This window comes from Gobius niger, assembly GCF_951799975.1.
Source record: "Gobius niger genome assembly, chromosome: 9".
Taxonomy (NCBI): domain Eukaryota; kingdom Metazoa; phylum Chordata; class Actinopteri; order Gobiiformes; family Gobiidae; genus Gobius; species Gobius niger.
Genome location: NC_136860.1, coordinates 16,762,598 through 16,788,307, shown reverse-complemented (window position 1 = coordinate 16,788,307; position 25,710 = coordinate 16,762,598). Strand labels below are relative to the sequence as shown.

General features: G+C 43.0%; 2 protein-coding genes across 2 annotated transcripts in view; one reads left to right on the top strand and one right to left on the bottom strand.

Annotated features, from left to right (window-relative positions):
- Positions 1 to 20,642, top strand: part of lrp2a (low density lipoprotein receptor-related protein 2a) — a 37,671-nt gene extending 17,029 nt beyond the window's left edge. The window contains exons 32-81 of the mRNA XM_079562399.1: positions 41 to 169; positions 816 to 982; positions 1,061 to 1,204; positions 1,317 to 1,426; positions 1,653 to 1,830; positions 1,902 to 2,115; positions 2,193 to 2,432; positions 2,517 to 2,705; positions 3,142 to 4,074; positions 4,153 to 4,318; positions 4,394 to 4,552; positions 4,633 to 4,922; positions 5,021 to 5,221; positions 5,336 to 5,362; positions 5,456 to 5,491; positions 5,575 to 5,817; positions 5,893 to 6,018; positions 6,674 to 6,793; positions 7,294 to 7,425; positions 7,738 to 7,939; positions 8,192 to 8,487; positions 8,594 to 9,260; positions 9,646 to 9,816; positions 9,906 to 10,129; positions 10,420 to 10,597; positions 10,982 to 11,178; positions 11,316 to 11,561; positions 11,730 to 11,858; positions 12,995 to 13,114; positions 14,491 to 14,607; positions 14,787 to 14,903; positions 15,004 to 15,141; positions 15,277 to 15,399; positions 15,489 to 15,617; positions 15,698 to 15,829; positions 15,998 to 16,129; positions 16,240 to 16,383; positions 16,478 to 16,643; positions 16,726 to 16,854; positions 16,933 to 17,156; positions 17,235 to 17,414; positions 17,566 to 17,685; positions 17,838 to 17,928; positions 18,037 to 18,104; positions 19,024 to 19,141; positions 19,256 to 19,376; positions 19,567 to 19,677; positions 19,761 to 19,874; positions 19,946 to 20,017; positions 20,093 to 20,642. Coding sequence (XP_079418525.1) covers positions 41 to 169; positions 816 to 982; positions 1,061 to 1,204; positions 1,317 to 1,426; positions 1,653 to 1,830; positions 1,902 to 2,115; positions 2,193 to 2,432; positions 2,517 to 2,705; positions 3,142 to 4,074; positions 4,153 to 4,318; positions 4,394 to 4,552; positions 4,633 to 4,922; positions 5,021 to 5,221; positions 5,336 to 5,362; positions 5,456 to 5,491; positions 5,575 to 5,817; positions 5,893 to 6,018; positions 6,674 to 6,793; positions 7,294 to 7,425; positions 7,738 to 7,939; positions 8,192 to 8,487; positions 8,594 to 9,260; positions 9,646 to 9,816; positions 9,906 to 10,129; positions 10,420 to 10,597; positions 10,982 to 11,178; positions 11,316 to 11,561; positions 11,730 to 11,858; positions 12,995 to 13,114; positions 14,491 to 14,607; positions 14,787 to 14,903; positions 15,004 to 15,141; positions 15,277 to 15,399; positions 15,489 to 15,617; positions 15,698 to 15,829; positions 15,998 to 16,129; positions 16,240 to 16,383; positions 16,478 to 16,643; positions 16,726 to 16,854; positions 16,933 to 17,156; positions 17,235 to 17,414; positions 17,566 to 17,685; positions 17,838 to 17,928; positions 18,037 to 18,104; positions 19,024 to 19,141; positions 19,256 to 19,376; positions 19,567 to 19,677; positions 19,761 to 19,874; positions 19,946 to 20,017; positions 20,093 to 20,257 — 8,945 coding nt within the window. The 3' untranslated portion in view covers positions 20,258 to 20,642. The remainder of the gene's footprint in view (positions 1 to 40; positions 170 to 815; positions 983 to 1,060; positions 1,205 to 1,316; positions 1,427 to 1,652; positions 1,831 to 1,901; positions 2,116 to 2,192; positions 2,433 to 2,516; positions 2,706 to 3,141; positions 4,075 to 4,152; positions 4,319 to 4,393; positions 4,553 to 4,632; positions 4,923 to 5,020; positions 5,222 to 5,335; positions 5,363 to 5,455; positions 5,492 to 5,574; positions 5,818 to 5,892; positions 6,019 to 6,673; positions 6,794 to 7,293; positions 7,426 to 7,737; positions 7,940 to 8,191; positions 8,488 to 8,593; positions 9,261 to 9,645; positions 9,817 to 9,905; positions 10,130 to 10,419; positions 10,598 to 10,981; positions 11,179 to 11,315; positions 11,562 to 11,729; positions 11,859 to 12,994; positions 13,115 to 14,490; positions 14,608 to 14,786; positions 14,904 to 15,003; positions 15,142 to 15,276; positions 15,400 to 15,488; positions 15,618 to 15,697; positions 15,830 to 15,997; positions 16,130 to 16,239; positions 16,384 to 16,477; positions 16,644 to 16,725; positions 16,855 to 16,932; positions 17,157 to 17,234; positions 17,415 to 17,565; positions 17,686 to 17,837; positions 17,929 to 18,036; positions 18,105 to 19,023; positions 19,142 to 19,255; positions 19,377 to 19,566; positions 19,678 to 19,760; positions 19,875 to 19,945; positions 20,018 to 20,092) is intronic.
- Positions 20,643 to 21,246: 604 nt separating this feature from the next.
- Positions 21,247 to 25,076, bottom strand: LOC306967551 (retinol dehydrogenase 7-like; the record flags this gene model as incomplete). Its single annotated transcript, XM_079562634.1, has 5 exons — positions 21,247 to 21,464; positions 21,561 to 21,724; positions 21,784 to 22,042; positions 24,384 to 24,714; positions 25,041 to 25,076. 5 exons carry the CDS (start codon positions 25,074 to 25,076, stop codon positions 21,247 to 21,249), a joined length of 1,008 nt encoding a protein of 335 aa, XP_079418760.1.
- Positions 25,077 to 25,710: the final 634 nt, after the last annotated feature.

The window sequence follows — 25,710 nt, the reverse complement described above, 5'->3', positions numbered from 1 at the left end:
AACTGCATTTATGGTTTACATTAACACATTTTTTCCTCAGGTGAAAATCACTGTTTGAGGAGCCACTGTTCTCATATATGTCTGCTTTCGGCCGTGGGGCCAGATTACTTCTCGTGTGCGTGCCCCTCAGGATGGACACTGGCACCAGACCAAATCAACTGCATGAGAGGTACAAAATGACTGCTGCCCAGTGGAGCAAGACATTCATCGTCTTCTTTGATGAAAAGGAAGTCTGTTAAAACACAGTATGTAGCAATAGACACGTATCAATAATCTTAATTTGTTGGATCAGTTTCTTTTTGGTAAGAATCGTGCTGTGGAGCCAGTTGGCAGATCCAGTCAGTCTTCAACAGCCCCCTATTACCTTTGATACACTCTTCCAGATCTATCGTGGACCATACACATTTTTTCAAGGTCTAAAGAAGCCGGGCAAGCTTTAATTCAAAGTCTCCTTTGGGTCAACAGCTTAAGTCATCTCAGGTTTCAGCCCATTCAAGCCAGGCGGAACACAGTCTCCCCCAGGCCACTGATTATCCAAGAATGAAAATGCCCCACAAGCATCCCCTGATGCTAATCTTTGATGACAATGCAAATCAGATTGTGGAACTTTCTGCAGTCAATCCTTCCTATGAATTAAATCTGTGTATCTAAGGATCCAGAAAATGTGCCAAATCTTATTCACAGAAACACTAGTTGTTGGGTTACCTAAATCAGGAAGTCTTTGCCTCTTGATTGTGTTTCATAATAGGATTTATGACTTATGCAAGGCTGGAACTATTGTAAATGTTGTTTTTTTTTACTCACTTTGTTTGCAGATGAGGAGCCCTTCCTGGTTGTTGTGAGAGACAGCATCATCTACGGAATTTCCCTGAACCCAGATGACAAAAGTAATGATGCTATGGTTCCTGTTGCTGGTCTCCAGAATGGATATGATGTTGACTTTGATGACAGTGAACAGACTATCTATTGGGTGGAACATCGAGTAAGACAGTATGATAATTATCAGCTTCTAAATTAGTAAGCCACCCATAATCATTGCCAATAAACCTTTTCTTAATAGGGGGAAATTCATAAAGTGAGGTCAGACGGGACAAACAGGACAGAGTTTGCCCCTGCTGCTATCCTAGGCTCTCCTGTTGGCCTGGCCTTGGATTGGATAACTGAGAATCTGTACTACACCAGTCCATCCACACAGTCTATTGAGGTAATGAATTGCCAAAACCTTACTTAATTACCATAAAACATGCTGTGTTTTACGTATATGTAAAAGGTAACAAATAAACCTACATTTGAATTGAGATTTATTTATCAACCAGGTGTTGAAGCTTAGAGGAGAGGTACAGTACAGGAAAACTCTGATCACAAATAACGGCTCTCCAACTGGCGCTGGCAGCCCTGTTGGCATAGCAGTGGACCCTGCACGTGGGTAAGCCCCATTTAACACAGTCCTGGCACAGCCACTCATCCCCACAACCACTGAACAAGAACAGATCCTTCATAGCCATCTGCTCAATATTGTGTTAGTGCATACAGGGCAGCACCTTTTCAACTCAACAAACAAAATAATAATACACAAAAACATCCCTCTTCTAGTAAGACTTTCTCTGACTACCGTACTCTTGCGTGTAATTGTGTCACATTTGTTTTGAAAGGAAACTCTATTGGACAGACCAGGGAACAGAAAGTGGCATTCCTGCTAAGGTGGCATCTGCAGATATGGATGGACTAAACCCTGTCAACTTATTCACTAATAATTTAGACCACATTGAATTTCTCGCTGTGGACATCAAGGACAATAAGCTTTATTGGGCTGTTACAAGTACTGGTGTGGTATGTATGGTCTTATGCCCCTAAGTGGACATCACTTACAGTGTGTTAATGCTGATGTTTTTTCATCGCAGATTGAACGTGGTGACCCAGATGGCACTAACCGCATCACCATAGTGACGGGCCTGTCTCATCCCTGGGGTGTGACTGTCTATCAGGACCACCTATACTTCACAGATAGGGATTTTGAGGTCATTGAGCGTGTGGATAAATCCACTGGTGCCAACAGAGTAGTGTTACGCGACAATATATCTGGACTCAGAGTTCTCAAAGTACATTATCGTGAGAGTAAGTAAAAGATAGCATGTCAGGCCCAGTGAGTGAAACCTAAATTGTTGATTTTTCTTTACATCTTGTTTAAACAGGTTCCATTGGCGCATCAAATGGCTGCACGAACAATGCCGGCGTATGTGAGCAGCTCTGCTTGCCTCGGCCACATGGCCTGTTTACCTGCGCATGTGCGACTGGCTTTAGACTCAACACAGACAACAGGACCTGTGTTCCCTATCATTCGTTTGTTGTCATCTCCACTCTGTCTGCCATCAAAGGCTTCAGTATGGAAGGGGTAGACCATTCAGAGGCCATGGTGCCTATAGCTGGCAGAGGTGGGGCCACTACACTGCATATTAGAATATAATATTCCATTATCTAATGTTTATGTAAATATAATCTCCACTCTGCTCTTACAGGTCGTAATGCGTTACATGTTGATGTACACATGGCGTCTGGCTTCATCTACTGGTGTGACTTCAGTAGCACAATAACTGCACAGAATGGGGTCAGACGTATAAAGCCAGATGGCTCAGGATTACGTAGCCTGGTTACATCTGGTATAGGACGCAATGGGATTCGAGGCATTGCTGTTGACTGGGCAGCAGGTAAATTATAATTTAACAAAATTCATTGATAGCCTCAAAGCACTACATGCATCACTGTAATTTTTTGACCAAATTGTGATTTCTTTCATTCTGATCTCCAAACACTACTGCATCTTAAGGTGTCACAGCCAATTACAAGACTAGTTACAACTAAAAACGGGCCCTTGGTCATTTTATGAGGTTTCAGAAATAATGCTATTTTGTGTTTTTTTTTTTTTTTTTTTTTGATCCGGAAGGCATAAAATAGTATTCAACCTATTATTCTGTGCATTATGTTTATACAGTATATCCTAAATGAATATCTTAGTATATCCTAAATGAATATCGTAGTTCACCAATTTATTGTAAAGAATAACATATTGCTTGTGGAAAGGTTTTATGGAGATAATACATGCATATATACAGTATCTAAACTTCTATTACCTTTTATTTTCAGGTAACCTATACTTCACCAATGCCTTCTTGACTGAGACATACTTGGAAGTACTTCATATCAACAGCACGTTCCGCAGAGTACTTTTGAAGACCCAAGTGGACATGCCTCGACACATTGTTGTTGACCCCAAAAACAGATATTTATTTTGGGCGGATTATGGTCAAAATCCCAAAATTGAGCGAGCTCTTTTGGATGGCACTAACCGTACAATATTAGTATCATCAGGAATAATCACCCCTCGTGGATTAGCCCTGGACTGGCAGACTGGTTATGTGTACTGGGTGGATGACTCGCTGGATATGATAGCTCGAGTCAGTTCTATTGGAGGAGATACTGAAATAGTGAGGTATGGCAGCCGTTACCCAACTCCTTATGGCATATCAGTGTTTGAAAGCAGTATCATTTGGGTGGATAGAAACCTCAAAAAGGTGTTCCAAGCAAGCAAAGAACCAGGCAGCACAGAGCAGCCCGCTGTCATTAGAGATAATATTAATATGTTAAGGGATGTCACAATTTTTGACCAGCGGATCCAGCCGACGACTGCAGAGGGGCTCAATCACAATCCCTGCATGGTGGACAATGGTGGCTGTGCCCACTTCTGCTTTGCACTCCCAGGGTCTAACTCAGGGCATCAGAACAAGAAATGTAGCTGTGCTTTCGGAGACCTTGCAGCTGATAATGAAAGCTGTGTAGTTTCTCAAGATGATTACCTCATTTACACCACTGAGAGCACGGTGCGCAGCTTACGCTTGGACCCTGAAGATCACGCACTGCCTTTTCCTGTGGTTAATGTGCCTCGCACTTCAGTGGCACTAGACTTCGACCTGACCGATGGAAGAGTCTACTTCACACAGAGCGTGGGTGCAGGAGCGAGCAAAATAAGCTACATCAGCCTGTCTTCCCATATATCAGCTCCAGTGGAGGTTTCCTCTGGTAAGCCAAACAGTCACATGGTTCTCAATGAACACAGGCTCATTACGATTAGTACCCACATTGATTTGTTTTTGACAGATCTTGGGGCTCCTGATGGGATTGCCTATGACTGGATAAACAAAAGAATTTACTATAGCGACTTTGTGAATCAGAGCATCAGCTCGATGTCTGCGGATGGCTCTCAGCGGACTGTAATTGCACATGTTTCTAGACCAAGAGCGATCATGCTGGATCCCTGCAGGGGGTAGGTACTTGGTGCACTCTTGCTTATGCTAAGATTAAAGTCTTAAATTTAACATCTTTCTCTGCTGTTTGCCAGATACATGTATTGGACAGACTGGGGAACTCATGCAAAGATTGAACGTGCAACATTAGGAGGAAACTTTAGAGCGGAGATTGTAAACAGCAGCCTGGTGTGGCCCAATGGACTAACTTTGGACTATGAGGAAGAAAGGCTGTACTGGGCAGATGCCAGCTTGTAAGATCTAAAAGTGTTTCATTTAAAACAATATGTCTCTTATATTTCCTTGCTCTCATAAATGTTTTGCTCTACACCAGACAGAAGATTGAACGATCCTCTCTTACTGGCTCTGACCGTGAGGTCATTGTAAGCACAGCCATTTACCCATTTGCCATGACAATGTTCGGCCAGTTTATCTATTGGACAGACTGGAACACACGCAGCATTTACAGAGCCAACAAGCACGATGGATCTGACCAGAGAGTAATGGTCCAGAACCTTCCATCTCGACCAATGGACATTCATGTTTTATCAAGTCGCAAACAGCAGCAGTGTGACAGCCCCTGCCAGCAGTTCAATGGAGGCTGCAGTCATATCTGCACACCTGGTAAATCCATCTATTTTTGTGTATAAGTTTGTTTAGATTTCTTAATTTACAAGGTTGTCCAAGCATCACCTCAATGACTCCTAACTATGTTTCTGTAGGACCCAGTGGAGCCGAATGCCAGTGTCCGTCAGAGGGGCGTTGGTATTTAGCTGACAACAAACACTGTATAAGGGACAATGGGACTCGCTGCCAGCCGGGCCAGTTCACCTGCATGAACGGCCGCTGCATCCGCGCCCAGTGGAAGTGTGACAACGACAACGACTGTGGAGACGGGAGCGATGAGCTAGAGCGAGTGTGTGGTAAGAAGAGGATGTTTAGCTAATATGATTTAGTTATTCTATTTTACCCTCCTCTTTCTCTTCGTCAAACTATATACACTAACAAGACTAATATCTATGTTTTTGCTGCACAAGGACCCAAGATTGATTTTAAAAATTATGGTGTGTATGCTTGTTGTCTTGCCATTAAAAATTAACCAACCATTCAAACTAACAATATAGCAAATGAACATTTTCTTAATCTATTACATGCAGTCCCTCAGATGCTTTCATCTTTTATTAGCTTGTCAGGTAAAACTGTACAAATTCATGACTAAACTTTGAGATTTCCTTTCGTGTCAGTGTACATGTTAATCTATGTCTTCGATTGCCAGCCTTTCACACATGCGATCCCACGGTCTTCACTTGTGGCAATGGACGCTGCGTGCCCTACCACTACCGCTGTGACCACTACGATGACTGCGGGGACAACAGCGACGAGGAGGGCTGCCTGTTTAGACCGTGTGACCCCAATGTGGAGTTTACCTGCAGCAACGGACGCTGTATCGCCAAAGAGTACGTGTGCAATGGCATCAACAACTGTTACGACAACGGGACCTCGGATGAACAGAACTGCCGTGAGTATGGACATGTGCACATTCAATGTTTGAATAGGCTATTTTGATACTAACAGTCGGCGCTTTTTTTTCTAGCTGAGAGAACCTGTCAGCCAGAGCAGACAAAATGCCAGTCCACCAACATCTGCATCCCTCGGTCATATTTGTGCGATGGAGACAATGACTGCGGAGACATGAGCGATGAAAGCCCGACGCACTGTGGTGAGTTGTCAACCACCTGTTGGATGCAAGGGTACAATTCATTACTATGAATATACTTTGATTGTCTTTTTTAAGCATTTTCTCCCGTTCAAATCTAAAAAGTTATAGCCTATAGTCCAGTGTAACGCCTCATTTGAAAGCTAAGACCTACTAAACTGATCGCAACTTTTTTGTTGCATTTTTTAAGCGTTTTTGTCGTGTTTTGGTCACTTTTTCGTCTAATTTTTGTCACCTTTTTTGGTAGTGTTATTGTTGCTTTTCTAGCACGTTTTTTTCTCTTTTGCCACGTTTTTGTCACATTTTGTAAGTGTTTCTTGCTCTGTTCTCATCTTTTTTGATCGCTTTTTTGTCGTGTTTTAGTTGTTGTTTGTCACTGTTTTGTTGTATTTTAATCCCACATTTTTGTTACGTTTTCCTTGCTCTTTTGTTATATTTTCATCCTTGTTTTCATCTCATTTTTGTTGCTGTTTTCAAGAAGTATTTAAACTTCGGTGTTGCCAAACTGGAGAAAATGCACTTGGTTCAGGTGGGGTTAAGGGTTAAAGAAATGATGTTATGATAACAATGACTTTGTTTACTTCCATGTAGCAGATCAGTCATTTATCTTCATCACTGATCTAATAATCATATCATTTGTCTATTTCTTTGTCTCCAGCCGCAGCCACATGTTCCCAGAGCGAGTTCCGCTGCTCTAGCGGTCGCTGCATCCCGGCGCACTGGCACTGTGATGGAGGAGCGGACTGTGCTGACGGATCCGATGAACCCCAATCTTGCAGTGAGTTGAACGCCCTTCTTGGTCAGGCCCTACCCCCATTATCAGTTATCAGCTGCTCTGTCACTGGCGGGTGCATCAGTGTGGTGGTGCAGGACCCCTTGAGATGCAGCCCGGAGTAAGTCAGTGGTGTATCTCTTTTGTTGGTGATGTGGTCAGCCAGGCCTCCCATTGTGGTGCGCATTCCTCCGTGGTGACGCCCTTCAGTGTGCGCTGACAAACGGCTCCTCCCCCTCCCTTTGTGAAGCCGCCGTCACAGAGCCTCACTTTGGCTTTTGTTAAGACAACTCACCATGCATGGGAATGTGGAGTTGCCATGACTATAATGAAAGCTCTGCCAAAGTTTGTTATTGTGCCCAGTTTATTAGGTTGAAAGTTGTGGGGGGATATTTACTAAGACTTAATTAAAAACTGTAGTTCATCACAAGCGCAATCTTCTGCAATAGTTATACATGACTTTTGGAATACTCATCTGCATGTATGTGTCTTTGTCTGTGTTTTAGCCACTGTTGCCAGAACTTGCAACGGTGACCAGTTTCGCTGTGATGATGGGAGGTGCATTGCTTCATCTTGGATTTGTGATGGGGACAATGATTGTGGCGACATGAGTGATGAGGACCAGAGGCACAATTGTGGTACGGCTTCACAAGACCATTTCAATTTATGGGAAACTTGGTTCTCTTTACTTGTGCTTTGCCCCTGGAGCAATTTTCAACATTGTAAGAGATTGTAAGGCATGACACATTCAGCCTGGCCTCTTCGCATCCAGTCAAAGATTTTGAGAGGAAGTAGTTGACATTCCCATTATCCCCTGCTTCACTTGTTACATTGTCCTTTTCAACAACAACATGCCAGAAGCAAAAGTCATCAGCCTAAGTCACCCCAGTTGAACCGTTCAAACGCTATCTATGCTCTGCCACTAAAAGATATATGTTGTTTCTTCTCAGCAAATCGCACATGCTCAAATTCAGAGTTTACCTGCGTGAACAACCAACCCCCCCAAAGAAAGTGTATCCCGCGCGACTGGGTGTGTGATGGTGACGCAGACTGTGCTGATGGTTTGGATGAGCATCAAAACTGCTCAAGGAGATCTTGTGGCGTCAATGAGTTCACCTGTAGCAACGGCCTTTGTATACGCAGCTCATACAGGTAAAACACAGACCATTATACAGTATTATTTAAATGAGCAATACAATGTTTAACTGAACTGAGTTTTTAGCCATGTTGCACTAACAGACTACTTTACCCCACTCAGTATCAGCATCCACACACTACAGTGCTTGACAAATACATTATAGTACCTATGCCAAAGCCAAGATACTAAATAACCCATAACGTAGGACCTTTACATGCCGAAGACCAAGCTGTAGTATCAGCAAATTATTTCTTTCTCCCTCTCAGGTGTGACAGACGCAACGACTGCGGTGACAGCAGTGATGAGCTGAGCTGTACTTACCAGCCCTGTCAGCAGCACCAGTTCACCTGCCAAAATGGCCGCTGCGTGTCACATGATTTTGTCTGCGACGGAGATAACGATTGTGGCGACGAATCAGACGAACTGGAGCACATGTGCCACACGCCAGCCCCCACCTGCCCCCCAGGACAGTTCAGATGTGAGAACGGACACTGCATCCCAGTGCAGCAGGTGTGCGATAGAAGTGACGACTGCAGCGACAACAGCGACGAGAAGGGATGTGGTGAGTACAAAAAAAGAGAGTTTACTAGAGTTTTGTAGCTGTAAACCGTGAACTGAATTGTCAGAAAAAATGTGCAATTAATACTTTTGTACTCATTTTCCTTTAGGCATCAATGAATGCACCGATCCATCTACTCACAACTGTGACCATAACTGCACGGACACACCCACCAGCTTCACCTGCACCTGTCGCCCGGGTTACCGCCTCATGTCCGACGGGAAAACGTGCGACGACGTGAACGAGTGCACCGAAACCCCGCACGTGTGCAGCCAAATCTGTGAGAACACCGTGGGCTCCTACGTCTGCAAGTGCGCTCCGGGATACCTCCGCGAGCCCGACGGACACCGCTGCCGCCAGAACAGTAACATCTCCCCGTACCTCATCTTCGCCAACCGCTATTACCTGAGGAACCTGTCCGCAGACGGAGAAGCCTACTCCCTGATCCTCCAGGGCCTGACCAGCGTGGTGGCAGTGGACTTTGATCGCGTGGAAAAGCGCCTGTATTGGATCGACGTGAACCGCAGGGTGATTGAGAGGATGTCTTTCAATGGCAGCAACAGGGAGGTGGTGGTCAACGGAGTGCTGCACGGCGAGGGGCTGGCGGTGGACTGGGTTGCAAGGAAACTCTACTGGGTGGACAGCTTCTTGGACTGTCTCAAAGTTTGTGAGCTGGATGGACGCTTTGCAAGGAAACTCGCCGAACACTGCGTGGATGCCAATAACACTTACTGCTTTGAGAACCCAAGGGCGATAGTTTTGCATCCAAAATATGGGTAAGTTAAGGTTTGCCAAAATATTTCTATACTGTTTTTTTAAAAGTCTTTTTCACTGGTTCTCAACTGGTGGTTTGGGTCCTAAAGTTAATTTGTAGTGCACAATCCGTAAGCAAATTGCTGAAATCACAAAGCATAAATATATGATTATGAAATTATATTAAAAGCGAAGAAAGCAGATAAAATACTTTCACAGCTAAATATACATGTTTTCAGTCTGGATTTGAACATTTTCAGTGTGGTCATAAGTTGAAACGAATACTGTTTTTCATGATACTGTATGTTGAAAGTGGTCTGATTATAGAGTTCAGATTTCTTTTCACTTTATCCTTGTGTCGCACTGTTTGCTTTGATATTATTTATGCAACATTTATCTTTATTTTAGATACGTATATTGGACAGACTGGGGAGCCAAAGCATTTATAGGCCGCGTTGGGATGGATGGAACCAACAAAACAGCAGTCATCACCACAAAGTTAGAGTGGCCGAATGGGATCACTATTGACTACACCAATGACAAGCTCTACTGGTCCGACGCACACCTCAACTACATTGAGTAAGTCTTTACAACCGCGAAGGATCCTGCTCTGTTCACTGCGCGCAAACCAAGTTATAACTTCCTTTTGTTTTTTTGTTTTTTTCTAGATACTCCGACTTGGATGGTTTGCACAGGCATACAGTGTATAATGGGAATTTGCCACACCCCTTTGCGCTGACCGTGTTTGAAGACACAATATATTGGACGGACTGGAACACACGAACTGTGGAGAGGGGCAACAAATATGACGGCTCTGGACGTCAATCATTAGTGAACACCACGCATCGTCCGTTTGATATCCACGTGTGTCATCCTTACAGACAACCTATTGGTATAGTTCATCTACTACAAACTATTTCAGACTTTTTTTTTTGCCTGTTTTCCATACATATCTTTAGAGTTAGTTCAGAAGAGAAATAATTAATACGTAAACTGATTCCTTTAATATTGTAAGTTGCCATAAGTACGATTTTGTTGCTAACATGCCCAAAAGTGATAACAAAGCCTGAATAATGAATAATATCGTACCCAAGTCAACCCCAGGCCACACAATGGCTGCTCTGTCTTTGCTCCGAGCCGGCAGATTGAGATAGATTGACCCTCTGACTTTTCGTCTCATAGTAAACAACCCCTGCGCTGTGAACAATGGCGGCTGTTCTCACCTGTGCTTGATCAGCCATGGAGGGCGAGAACACAGCTGCGAGTGCCCGGACCACTTCCTGAAGGTGCAGGTCGGAGGTGCGACCCGCTGTCTCCCAATGTGCACCAGCACTCAGTATCGATGTGCCAACAATGAACGGTTTGTCACCTGCTCTCAAATACCTCTTTACGTACAATGGCCATTATTTGTAGCGGGAGGGGCATTAGCATTGACATGTCTCTGATTGTTTTTACAAACAGTTACGTAGAATCACACCAAAGATCACTAGCACAGGATATCCATACTCAGTTTTACATTTTTTAAAAGGATTTTTTGACAGGACAGCAAAGATTGAAAGGGGGTGAAGAACAAGGGGAGACTTTGAGCAAATTGTTGGAGCCGGGACTTGTGGTTTAGGCCAAAAAATCATACATACAAAAGACAATCAACCTGCATGTTTTCATCAAATTTATGATAGTATTAATTTACTGCACCCCTACTAGGCTATAGTGTTGTTTACAAATGTGCTTCTTTGTTTGACAGGTGTATTCCTATCTGGTGGAAATGTGATGGCCAGGCAGACTGTAGAGACAGCTCAGACGAGCCCCCCACATGTCCCGCTCGCCACTGCCGACTGGGACAATTTCAGTGCAACGACGGGAATTGCACCAGCCCTCACTTCTTGTGCAACACTCACCAGGACTGCCCCGATGGTTCTGATGAAGACCCCGTGCTCTGTGGTAGGCTATGGTTTACATATTACAGACTTACATGCAATGGGCTTAGATTTAAAAGTAATCTGAAAGCTTTCAGAATCCACGGAATCAAGTCAAAACTGAAATAATGATGAAGAAAATATTGTTGTCTTCCTTCCTAGCAACCCACCAGTGTGAAAGTCACCAATGGCAGTGTGCAAACAAGCGCTGTATCCCTGAATCCTGGCAGTGCGATGGAGAGGATGACTGTGGTGATCAGTCTGATGAAGACCCAGCCCACTGCTCGACCAGGACCTGCCGGCCAGGACAGTTCAAGTGCCGCAACAACCGCTGCATCCCCCAGAGCTGGAAGTGTGATGTGGACGACGACTGTGGAGACAACTCCGATGAACCACTGGGGGAGTGCAGTAAGCAGATGTTATTTACCGTTCAGAAATAATGGAAATGATTTGCTTTCCTGTTGCATAAAAATTAAAACACAGCTTCACCATTCTATTTTCAGACATTGTGTGTATTCCAGCTTTTGTTTTGAGCTCAATCTTCTCTTGTTCTCTCGTGCTCTTCCGTCTTTGCAGTGGGACCATCATACCGCTGTGACAACCACACAGAGTTTGACTGTAAGACCAACTACCGCTGTGTTCCCCTTTGGTCTGTGTGCAACGGCCACAATGACTGCAGAGACAACAGCGATGAGCAGGGATGTGGTGAGTCAACAACTAAACCTACACACTGAACCTTTAGGTTACCAAAGAATTGTGCAGACATGTTAGTAATACCTGTGTAAAAATGGTCCATCTGGATACAAATAAAATTCTGAAATGATGTTGGAGAAAGACTTCCTGGGACTGGAGTGAGTGCTTTAAGGGTGAGTGAAGGGTAATTAGCGGCTCTTCAGCCTCCTGCGGATGTTGCACAGTGAAGTAGTGGGAGGTGCTGATGGAGATGTCTCACCTCTCTCCCTCCTCCGACACTGGCCACTCCTTCAGAGCAGATTTATGATGTGTCCAGCCTATGGCTCTACATGTGTGTGTGAGTGCCGGTGCTCTGTCCTTGCATGGGGGCAGAGTTCACACAAGTCTCTTTGTACTGTAGTATGAACCAAACACACACGCCGTGGCCCTCCCGTTTCTTATCAGAGGCCCTGCTCCATTAGTGCCATGCTGGTGCAGGAGGGGAGATCCGTGCTAATCTTCCCGTAAGAATGCAGCAGATGGGCCAGGTGGACTGGCTAACACCGCTCTATCTCTGCCCCCAGCACCGTGTGGTAGAGACAGCTCTCCTCCGCTCCTCTCCCGTCTGTGCTTCTCATCCATGAGCTCTTATCCTGTGCACTGAATGGTGCAGGAGAAGGAGGTCACCCATCTGTCTTAGGCATGCTGCTTCACTCCCTCGCTGATGATTACACTTTAATTAAAAAGCAAGATGCCTGACATTTTCATCATTATTAAAATATTTCACCAATCCACTCAGAATGTGATGTTTTGTAACATTGTTTTGTTTGTCCATTGAACTGCTAAACTGACAGTGAAGGTTTAATACCTGCTCCCACCAGAAAATTCTGCAGTTGTGCCTTTGGGCAAGACACTTAACCTCCTGGTCTCCAGTGTTGCCATACACTGGTGTACAAATATATGAGTGCTTATGTTATGAGACTGTATGGGGAACGTTTCCTGTATGGAATCAGCCTTGCGTGCCAAAGGGAAATAGAAAAGCCATGTATAATTTCAGCTTAACTACAGTCAGTGAGTTTAAGTGTGACAGTTTGCAAAATTTACATGACCTTTTCCTTTGTATCAAAGCATTACAAATTATTCTCTCTTTTTTTGTTATTTTCTCTCAGACAACTTGACCTGTGACCCAAGTGGAGATTTTCGCTGTGACAACCACCGCTGCATTCCTCTGAGATGGAAATGTGACGGAGACGACGACTGTGGGGACAACTCTGACGAACGCAGCTGCAGTGAGTGCAGATTACAATTCATTGCCTAACTGAGAATTTTCCCATTATTTTGTACATTTGTAAGATACCTTATACGTGTTGTGATCATTTCTCATACTTTAAGTGATTGGGATTGTGTTGTTACTTCTCCAAATTCTCATAGAGGTATATTATTTTGGTAATATACTGTACCTCTATGGATGATGAGACATGTTACAACAAACATTGCCTATAACATTCACTTTAACATTAAATCCCAACAGTTATTTTGACAGTTTCCATCAAAAGAAGGACTAAACAGACCATAGGCACATGTTGATATGATTTAAGTGTTATGTGCTAAGTAGATTTGGGCTGTGCCAAGTAAATGGGATTTAGTTGCAGACCTGTGGATTGTTCAAATAAAACAGGAGTGCTGATGGTGAGGGATAGAGCTGCTATCACTTTATCAAATGCGGGAGTTTTTGTAAGAGGCTCAACACTCTGGTGGACAGTTGAACGCCTTATCAGCGGCCAGAAACAGCCTGTCCTCGGTGCGTCAGAAACGAGGAGTGAGGGAGTGGGTCGCCCTTTGCCCTGGAGAATTTAAACAAGTCTGAGAACATGCCAGTTAAAAGGATCATTTAGTTTCTTTAAGGAGAAAGTGGAATGGTCTGTGATGACGGGACGTTATGAGGTCATGGTAAAGTAATTGCGAATAATATTTAGTGTGAGAGATAGAAACGTAGTCTGTGAGAATTGTGAAATAATTGTAATGTACAGCAACTGCATTGGATATTTTTTCCTAGTGAATAATTGTGGTGGGAACATTTTTTAACATTTGTAACATTTTACCATTTTTTGGGTCCGTTTTCAAAGAAGGTTATTTATTTTTTATGGAAAATAAGAGAGAGACTGCAGGCAAAACTTTTTCATTTTTTGGTCAGTTTGCTCTCTTTACATGCTTTACCTGGAAACTAATACATTGTCTAATCCCCACAATAAGGTGGTAGGTAATTTACCTATTGCACTGAATCAACTTTTCTCCATTCGCATTTTTGGAATATTACAGATTCAAAGGCAATAACATTGTCATTTCTCTCTTCCCAACGACAAAATTTCCAATCCTGTTCGTAAGAGTTTACTGAAAAAGTTGTATCTACAGAAAGCAAGACCAATCCCATCAGAAAATTATTCAAATCCAATACTGTATGCAAACAAAACAAACCCATACATTTAAACCTGTCTGTGTCACCATAAATACTGCATCTTCTAATCCAGTGGTTCTCAGACTGTGGTACTGGTGCCTCTGCTGGTTGGTGGTACCTGTACTTAGGCCCGTCTGCATCTCTAGTCTTTAGTTAAGTTTGGGTCATGCAGTGGTAGTGAACTGAGCACTCTGTCTGTGTTTCCTACAGCGCCACGCGCGTGCACAGAGAGCGAGTTTCGCTGCGACAATCTGCGCTGCATTCCCGACCGTTGGGTCTGTGACCATGACAACGACTGCGAGGACAATTCAGATGAACGAGACTGCGGTGAGTGAAGCCCTTTTGTCTGGACCTCTGTTTAGTGAGACAAAACAAGGAAGCAATAAAACTCATAGACAGTCATTCATTTATAAGCGGCTAAGTCGACATAAAATCTGTCCGTTAACAAATAATCAAGTGAGGAACACAATAAAACTTTTGCCAACAATTTGTTGTCCTTGTTTCAGAGTTGCGCACTTGTCATCCTGGGTATTTCCAGTGCGGCAGTGGACATTGTATTGCTGAACGATTCAAATGTGATGGAAATGCCGACTGCCTGGACTACACAGACGAAGTGTCATGCCGTAAGCTGCTTCTTTTTTTATGTTGCTAATATTTGTTTCATTTTTCTGGTTGCATAATTGATCCACATGTGTGAACCTAACATGCAATGCTGTACCCCAGCAACACGATTTCCCAACGGCACATACTGCCCTCCGTTCCTGTTCGAGTGTAAAAACCACGTGTGCATCCAGCCGCAGTGGAAATGTGACGGAGACAATGACTGTGGGGACAGCTCAGATGAGGAGCTTCACCTCTGCTGTGAGACATAACATTATTCAATGTAGACCGATTGTGAGAGTTGGGTTGTTTTGCAGAGAATCATTGTAGATAATTATAACACGATTGATCATGTATACATCATATCAACAAGTTGACTTTTTTTCTCTCCCATAGCAACAATCCAGTGTGAGACTCCTTTCCGTTTCCGCTGTGACAACAACCGGTGCATCTACAGCCACGAGTTGTGTAACTCTGTGGATGACTGCGGCGACGGCTCTGACGAGAGACAGGATAACTGTACGTCCAATCGTGGCTCATCTCAAATCCACCTGTAGTTTTTCTAACATATATTTGATCGAACATACATGATACTTGCTTATGTTCAGGCCTGACGCCCACGCAAGGGCTCTGCTCAGACGAAGAGTACAAATGCAGTAACGGCCAGTGCATCCCTCTGCAGTACGCCTGCGATGAGTATGATGACTGTGGGGACCAGTCAGACGAGCTGGGCTGCCGTAAGCACAAACCCACTGCAATACCTGTACAACTTTGTAGTTTTTGTGCCATTACTCAGCCGGTGGTTTGTCTAATTCAGACCAGGGCAGTGGACACACATGCGACGACCACATCTGTGAGCACAACTGCACCGACCTGACCGGGGGAGGCTTCCTGTGCTCCTGCCGACCGGGATATAGACCGAAAGAAACAGAAAGACACAACTGTGAAGGTACCACTCACTTATGCACTTACATCACTTACTGCGCCTTAACTGACGATGATGATTACTTATTTTTAAGTTGGAGGGGCAGAAAACACTTCTCTCCTGTAATGTGTGTGCTTATTTTCTTTTGCCATTTTATCTTTCTGATCTTTGATTTGATCCTTTTCTCGACAGATATAAATGAATGTGAAGTCTATGGCACGTGTCCACAGGAGTGTAAGAACACCAAAGGCAGTTACGAATGTTTCTGCACTGAAGGATTTCAGTCATTTGGTGAACCTCGAGGCACTGAGTGTGCTGCACAGGGTAAGGAAGGACAGACATTAACCTTTGTTTTAGTTCGCGTTAGTGTACGTGCTTTCCCCACCATCCTCCATGCTTGACACTGATTATTTTTGCACCATTTATACTCACAGGAAACCCACCAGTGCTTCTCCTGCCGGACAATGTTCGAATTCGCCGTTTCAACTTGTCAAATGAGCAGTATTCAGACTATGTGGACAATGCAGAGCACATTCAAGCTTTGGATTATCTGTGGGACCCAGAAGGACAAGGCCTCAGTAAGTAACTATTATGTCTCTGTTTCAGCAAAACACGGTATCACTTGTCCATGAAAGGCAGTAAGTAAACTAACATACACGTGGTGTGCTGTAGGTGTGGTGTACTGGACAGTGCTTGGACGGGGAGCTCAGTTTGGCACCATCAAAAGAGCCTATATGACCACTTTCAACGACCATGGAAACAATCCAGTCAATGAAGTTGATCTTAATCTCAGATACATCGCAAACCCTGATGGAATTGCTGTGGACTGGGTTGGGGGGTAAATAACTACACTCAACAAAGCACACTTCTGTAGTTTTTTATGGATTATTATTCATTTCTCACCGTTGTGCGTTTTATAGACACATTTACTGGACAGACTCTGGGACCAACCGCATTGAGGTGGCCAAACTGGATGGGCGGTACCGCAAATGGTTGATCAACAGAGATCTTGATCAGCCTGCAGCGATTGTTGTCAATCCATCACTTGGGTATGGGGAAGGTTAAGGCCTTTTACTTATCTATTTTACATATTATTAAAGTATTAAAGCTGCCTGTTTTTGGGACAGCATGATGTATTGGACAGACTGGGGCAGAAGTCCGAAAATCGAGTCAGCGTGGATGGACGGGCAGCACAGGGAGGTGCTTGTCGGTGAGGAGGACTTGGGATGGCCGACGGGACTGGCTGTGGACTACACCAATGGAAACAGGCTCTACTGGTGTGACTCTAAAGAAAACATTATCGAGTCCATGAAGCCCGACGGCACAGACAGAAGGATTGTCACATCCGGAGGTAAAAATATTCTTGGTTTCCACATTAAATTAAAATATTCATCGATGTCAAACTATATGTCCTGTGTTCTTCTATCAGACATTGGGAACCCGTACAGTTTAGATGTTTTCGAGGGCCACGTGTACTGGACCACTAAAGAGAAAGGGGAAGTGTGGCGGACTAACAAGTTTGGGAGTGGACATAAAGTTAGAGTTCTTACCATCAACCCCTGGCTCACACAAGTGCGCATCTACCAGGAGCACCGGCACAACCTCACAGGCAGGTCCCAAAACATGTCAGCTTCATAGTTTGGATGAAGACGTAATTAGTTTATTGTTATTACGCTATTTGTTACAATGATTAGTTGTTGTAATGTTTTCTTTCAGCGTTCAAATCCTATGTGAGATCATTATTCATTCTCTTTGTTCAGTGTCCAACCCGTGTAAGAGTGTGTGCAGTCACCTGTGCCTCCTGCGCCCGGGTGGATACACGTGCACCTGCCCGCAAGGCTCCTCTCCAACTCAGTTTGACTCCAACATCTGTGACACAGGTATTCACGCGTTGGCCAATTTATCATTGTGTGGCATCTCATCTCCATACATGCACGGCTACTGTTTTTTTCTGTCTTTCTGACTGTGCTCTGGGGAATGTTTTTGTTTTGTGTATGTTTATTTTGTTTTTGCTCGGCCTTCATTCTTGCAGCCCTTGAGGTCCCTGTCCTAATGCCCCCTGCATGTAGATGTATGAATGGTGGGACCTGCTTCTTTGATGAGGAGGCTCTGCCAAAGTGCAAGTGAGTTTGGCTGCTGTGCTGTTCCCCAGGAAAACACATTCATTGTGTTGTAGTTTAATGTTCAGAGAGATTAAGGGAGAAGATGAGATTATGTTCTGTATTTTACAGATGTCCGTATGGGTATCTGGGCAGTTACTGTGAAATGGGGAAAGTGAGAAGTGCTCCAGCTGGGACAGGTGCGTAATAGAAGCCAATAGAACCATTAGAAGTGTAAGGCATTTTCACTACAAGTTAGAATTATTATAAACATTATCAACCTTTTTTGTCAGAGCACATGCCACAAAATGTATAGTTTCAAACATATTCAATTCAATTCAACTTTTTTCCGGACTCGTTGTCCATTAAAAATGAAATAAAAGACAAGACAAACAATTAAGATGGCATTTTAAAAAGACAATCATGCCAATGTCTCCACAAGTCTGACTGATAACGTGTCGCACTCCATTTTATTTTTGTGAGGGACACTATTGTTTTTTATTTTCAGACATGTTCAGTCTACACATAAAGCTCTACATCAAAGTTTGTAGTACGGCCTGTAAAGTGTTCACTCTGACACTTGACCATCTCGGCTTCTTCAAAAGCACATGCAACGCATCATTATAGGCCACCTGCAGCCTGCGCATGCTGGCTTTCTTATAATGAGTCCAGAGATGAGCCGTGTACAAGGGAGTACAGTACGCTTTAAATAAAGTCAGCTTTATTCTTTCTGTACAAAAGCCAAACTTCCGCGCCCGAGTATTAGCCTGGGCATACAACACTCTGCATTGTCTATAGATATCATCATCATCAGACATGTCCTCAGTGATGATGTGCCCAAGGCACTTGATTTTGCTGACAACATGCAAAACATCATTACACAAATTAAAGTTCGGAAAAGTCATGTTCTTGTCTTCCTTGGTTTTACAAATCATAACCATGCTCTTCAAACTATGGTACTTAATGTCATGTTCCAGACCATAGGTTGAGCAGATATTGAGGAGCTGCTGTAAACCAGCTGTACTTGGACTAAACACGACTAAATCGTCTGCATACAAAAGATGATTCAGAACAATTTATATGATCGAAATTGAAAATGTCTATTTCCCATCTCTGCAGCAGTGGCAGTTTTGTTAGCCGTCATTATCATCATTATTACTGGAGCTCTCGCCGTTGGAGTTTTCCTCAACTACAAACGGACTGGGTCCTTTATCCCATCAATGCCAAAGTTGCCAAGGTACAGTGAGATTTTACAACATTAACTTAATCTGTCGTTATAAATGTTATTTTCAATATTTATAAATAACTATTTAATGCATGTGAATTGATTGTGTCGTCTTGTTGCATGCAGCCTGAGCAGTCTGGTGAAATCTGGGGACACAGGGAATGGAGTGACCTTTCATTCGGGTGAAAATGTGGACCTTGGACCGACTCATATTGGCGTGTCATTTATTGACACAACGATGCAGATGGTGAGTTTAGGAGCTGACATCAGTGACCTCATGAGTAACTTACAAAATCACATCAGCAATTCTCTCTGCAAACAAACACTAAGCTTGCACTTTACTAACTAAAGTTCACTGCTCAGTCAGCAGCGTCAGGTCAAATTACGGTGTGTTAAGGTGAGAGGGTTTCTTAAACTTTGTTTTTTTTTCTTCGTAGGATGATAATTTTGCACTAGAAGCTGGGAGGCAACCAATGACCTTTGAGAATCCTTTATATGCCAGTGCAGCCGGAGTTTCTGGAGACCCAGCTGTTATTCACGCAACACAGGTACTAGTTTTAAATCTATATCAAATACAAGCTCTTAAGCCAGAACAGCGACCCACAACCCTGTGCTCTTTGTCTTTTAAAAGGTCACAGTCAATGTGAGCAGTGACCCGTTGGCAAACAACTTTGTGAATCCGGTGTATCATGGAGAGCGAGGTGCGGCCATTGTGAACACATCTGACATCTCAAAATCTGAAAAGGTACTGTTTCGGGTCGTCAAGATTCATCTCCAGCTCCTCTGTTCAGATGGGATAATGTAATATGTTTTCAGGAGTCGAAGTGGAGCCAGTTCAAAAGAAAAATGAGACCAGGAAGCACATTTGACGAGCCTTCGTACTCAGAGGTGGCCTAAACTAGACGTGCATTAGATATAGCGCTGTACTACATGTGTTCACTTATTGATCCGCGTGTGTGACAGATGAAGGACGAAAAGCCAGCAGGGAGCAGCGTGGACTCGTCTGAACCATCTCCGTTTGCGCCTCCCGCCAAACCGCAGAAGAAGGACCGGCCCACCGCCTTCTCTCCCACTGAGGACTCTTTCAAAGACACTGCCACTCTGGTCAAAGAGGACAGCGACGTATAACACTTGTTTCAGCAATGGGGACAAATGAACACACACTTTGCACAGAACTTATTTTTTTTATGCAGCCTCACAAAAGTCAAATTGTTGGATAGAGTTTCTATGAATGAAGAGGTGTCTTCTGTGACTATGCCTTCCAATGTGTCTTATGCCAATTCTTCTCCTTTATGTTGTGTCCTTCACTCTGATGTACAGTATGTATGTCTTTGCACTGATGCTGCTGTTAGATTTGTTAATATGTTGTACATTTGTAAATTTGAAGATGTATGTTTGAGGTCCTATTTCATATCGATTTATATGAATCTTTCTACAGAATGATGTACAGTACTTATACCATCAGAGGTTATTATGAATTTGCCATGAACAAAACTGGAGATGAATTCATTAAATGTTTATATACCTCATTTCAGGACTCAAGTAATCAAGCAAACTAACACGTTTAAAGATAATTGACATGTACTTTATATGGCCAAAAAAAATACTTGAATGTGTTTGCTCATCAGCTTGTCAAAAAAACAACCCAAAACATTGTTCATTTGTAAAGTTTTCACGCTGATTGTTTTGTAACTGAATGAGGACAATTCTGTGATCATCCCAGAAATATGTTTTTAAATCGCTGCTGCTGGATGAATAAATTTCTTATTTTGTAAAGCACTTGTCTTGTCTTTACACATCAGGACAGGGGTTTAGGAAGTGGTTGATGCCTGTGTGAAAAGGTACTGAGGATAAAGTGAAGGTAAAATAATGTATATCAGTGATACTATCATTACTTCTAGGGCTGGGTAAGTAAGGATTTTAATAATATAAGCACAGAAAAAAAGTATCCTTCAGGTATGGATATTGGCCAAGAATTGTTACTGGAAAAAATGTTTAACTTATTCAGCCCTAACCACTACTACCAACTCTTTGGTTGGTTGCTTGCTATTAAAGAGGCTTCTCCAATTACTACTACATCGCCCAGGCTATAGAAAATGTGTTTCTAAGGTCAGTTTTTAATGACTCTTTGGAAGAGGAAGAAGAACATTGAACACAAAGTCTGCCATAAAAGATGGCAGGTAGGACAGAGGAATCCAGAGGAGCTTGGCGTCCCAGCCTGCTCCATATCTGCTTCGAGGGTAGCAAGCCGTCAGCCCATGCTCCATACAATTAGTCACTTTGGAGAGGTCCGAGGAACAGAGGAGCCGCAAGGAGAGCCTCTGTGCGTCTGAATCTGACAAGACAAACCAATATTGACCAACCGTGTTAGTTACATCCCAATAACAGCAACAAAAAAAGTCTGAGGGGTCAGCTTTTTTGTTGTGCTTACATTCTTGCAAGAAAGTTGTCCCATAAGAGTCCTTGACATCTTGTGGCAGCCTGTCCCAGAGTCTTTTCAGGTCACCTTCGTGAATTTTAGAGCTGGTCACAGCAGTTTGGAAAAATCCAGGTTCAATGATGCTTACTTTGATCCCAAAGGGTTGCATATCTTTCCTGGAAAAGTAAACCTATTGATCAGGTATAAAAAGGTAAAAGGTTGAAATGTAAGGTACCTCAGGCAGTCTGAGAAGGCCTCCACGCCGTACTTGGAGGGACAGTATCCTCCTCCGGCGAGAGCCAGTCGGCCAAAAATGCTGGCTATGTTGACCACTCTGCCCTTGGCCTTTTTCAGGAGGGGCAGAAAATGCAGGGTAACATCAATAACACCTAAAAGATTGACATCCAGAATTTTGGTGAAGTCTTCCAGCTTCAACCAGTCTATTGGGCCGATGGGAGAAGAAATGCCCGCGTTGTTGACAAGACCCCACAGACCTGTGCAACAAAGAAACAGCAGTTTTTAGCCTGTGAATTCAACAAACAAACAAACAAACAAACAAACAAACAAACAAACAAGTTAACTTTACAACTTTACAAATGTGTTGGATATACAGGCCTATTCCAAGTCCATGAGTTTCCTTTTGAAGAGGATATTAATATGCAATTCATTCTTTATTTGCAGTTATCAATTAGTTATAAACTCTAAGTTGTCTACAGAAAAAGAAAAGGCCTATGAGTTAAATAAAGCGTGTGAAAATTGGGTTGTGTTACTGCACCCCCATGTGGTCAGTTTATGCAATAACTTGGCTACTGTTAAGAGATTTTGTTCAAAACAGGCTTCCCCAGACAAACCTGTTATGAGCTGCCTACTATGAAAACATTGTGCGGTTGTCCCACTTTACCAGTGCGAGGTCGTTGAGTTTGGTTTGAGTTTAGTTTATTTATATCATATTTAAGACCTTATGACACATAAAACACAATACATGCGTTTCATCTGATGGCCAAATACTAAAGTCTGGTACCTTTAGTGTGAGCAGGACAGGTGCTCTTTAACTGCCCGTGAGAAGCTGTGAAAATCTGCGTTGTTCTTTAGATTGTCTGGGAGCCCATTCCGGCTTTACAGGAAAAGGCTTGTCTTGTGGATTAGGCCTCTAAAATGTGGCATGAGGTTTCCAGATTAAAGCCACACTGCATTTTCATCCAACAGAAAAAAAATCATTAAACAAATAATGTATAGCATTTATTTACATAATATCCTGGAATATTCCGCAGTGTGGCTTTAATGTGATAATACAAAAGCCAATATGTATAATACTTTCAACTAGGCCTATTCAAACTAGTTGCATAAAATGTTCGCTTACAGAGGAATCATTTGTTGTAGCAGTAAATCTGGCACCTCCACAAATTAATGTGGGAGAATGTGCTGTGCTCTTTTCTGACAAATTAAAAAATCATGTTAATCCAACAAGACTCCCAGTATATTTCAACGCGTAAATGACTGTCTCTGTGAACGTAACTGCTTTTTGGTAATAAATGAGGTATGTTGCTTGTATCTGTAGGAGGATGATGTGTTGGTGATGGGGTGGTCCAGGTTCGCCTTTATCTTCACGGTGCTTCACTCGGACTGGCACCCTATCAGGACGAGTACCCCCCTGTACAGTGGGTTCAGGAAGTATTCATTCCACCCTATTTACTCCTATGTTAAACACCACAACTACTATTGAGTGCAATAAGGTCTATAGCTGTAGCTTTTCTTTTTTTTCCCAAAACATTTTCATTTCTAGTTTTATTGTGTATTGTAGCATCTGGCGTCAATGAAAAATTCCCTGCCCTCGTGCACTTTGCGTGAATTGTGTCACGTGAAAAGCACTATACAAATGAGATTACACTCCCATTTCTATTCCCCTTAAAGCTGCCCTAAGTGATGTCTTTTTGATTTCGTTTCAGGTGAAGTGGTGAACCCTGAAAACAGCTCCCTGTAGATATTGGATTATTAAACAAACGGACATTTCAGAGCAGGACACATCAGAGCAGGTCTGATTTTTATCAGTTCATGATCTTTTTTGTAAATGTATTTATTTTTTATATTTTTTTGGGGGGTGTAGCCTAGGGTAGGCCTTTATCAGAATAATTTATCATAAATGTGAAGTCTGAAACTTTCTGTATCTTCTAATGCAGCCATTCCCAAAGCGGGACATCCCGGCCCCCTTATGAATCCAAAAATCTTTCCAGGCCCCCCAATAATAATATGTTTACTATATTCTGAGGAATTGTTTTTATTTGACAGCTAAAATTAAATAAAAAGCTACATTTAGCCATGACTGTCGGCTAAATACTGCTTTAATGTAGTAAAATGTAGCAATAAATAGGCCTAAATGTAGGGTAATAAATGTACTTTTCATTCAGACATAGTTTCTTTTTTTTCCGTGAGCTTGTTTGGTGTACAAGTTTGGGAGGCCCCTGCAGGTCTACTGAGGGCCCCGGACACCACTTTGGGAACCACTATTCTAATGGAACGGTTCCCAAAGTGGGGGGTGCAAGCACTGAGCCGGGGGTCCCAAACTGACTTCAAAACATAAAGCTATTCATAGTGTATTTAAAATAGGCTAATTCTCAATTGAAAAATTAATACATTTGTGAATTTTAAGTCAAATGACAAAATATACAACATATTACTAAACCAGGTTTCAAATCTTTTTCTTTCTATTAGGCCTATTGCCATTTCATTTATTTGTTATTACAGTCCCGGATTGTTTGCCAGGTCATTTTGGGGATCCTGTTGGTTTGTGAATTCATATTCTAGCTTATAGTTCATCCACACTCTGGCCAAACTCACCTCTCTGTCCGACCTCTGCTGTCACAAACTCCACTGCCTTCTTGATGCTTGCGCTGTCTGTAACATTCAGCTGCAGCGTCTTGAGTCTGGAAGAAGTCAGGGCAGACAAACCTGCCGCGCCCTTTTCTGTGAAGCAGCCGGCGATGACGGGAATGCCCCTCGAGTCCAGCTGCCGGGCCAGGAGGTTCCCAAAGCCACTGTCACAGCCCGTGATCAGCACATGCCTCTGGGCGAGAGAGTCCACCTTGAAGGACTCAAGGATGAAGCGGCAGATGAGGAAGACAATGGTCAGGAGGGCAGCCAGGGACAGAAGGGGATGAGACCGGATCGCCTAAACAAATAAATAACTGTTTAAAGCATTCATAGCTGAGCACAGGAGTGTTGAAACTGGGGTGAAAAGTTACATTGAAATAAAAACGATAGTGAGCTGGGCCACTATGCAAACAATAGTCTCATTAATACTGTAGGTATGTCAAGTGAGAGGTCTGGGACTGGATATACAGGTAACACACATTGTTGGCATTGTTTGTTTTAGTGTCACACGGGCAAACCCACATTTAAAAAATGCAGTAAGAGTAAGTCGATGTGTTACAAACTTTGCTCTAGTGTATTTGATGACGGTTGTATTTTGCAAATGCCCAGATGGACTCTATTGACCTGTTGGAAAGTCTCATTCTTATCAACATATGCCATCATTAGACTTCATTTACATCAGATCCAGAGCCTGCTTTGGAAATTCTTTATAAAAAAAAAAAACAGTGTATACTCACCTTTAATGCACTCTTTCATTGTAATGCGGCCGCAATGATTTGGAAAAAAATATAATTGCAATTCTTTGTTTGTCTAAAAAGATTCATTTAACTTTTTTTCACACATTTTGAGCTAGTCCAGGAGCATAAAAATTTGAGAAAAGATGGAAATATGAAAAACTATACTAGAATCACATGCACTTCAGTACTGCATAATTACCTTCGGAACTACTATCATCATGGTTTAGTTAATGATGTAAATGGTCTTAACTTATATAGCGTTTTTCCACCTACATTAGGCACTCAAAGCGCTTTACAGAAAGGATCCACTCACCCATTCATACTCTCACTCACCAACAATGTACGCAGACACTGGGGGCAATGTGGGTGAAGTGTCTTGCCCAAGGACACAACGACTGTGTGCACTTTCAGGAGGTGGGATTCGAACCCCCGACCTTCCAATCATGAGTCGACCCGCTCTACCATCGGCGCCACTGTCGCCCCGTGATGTGTGTTTTTAAAGTGAAATGTCAAAAATCCAATTCAAACGTGCAAAAAAATTGAACATAAAACTCACC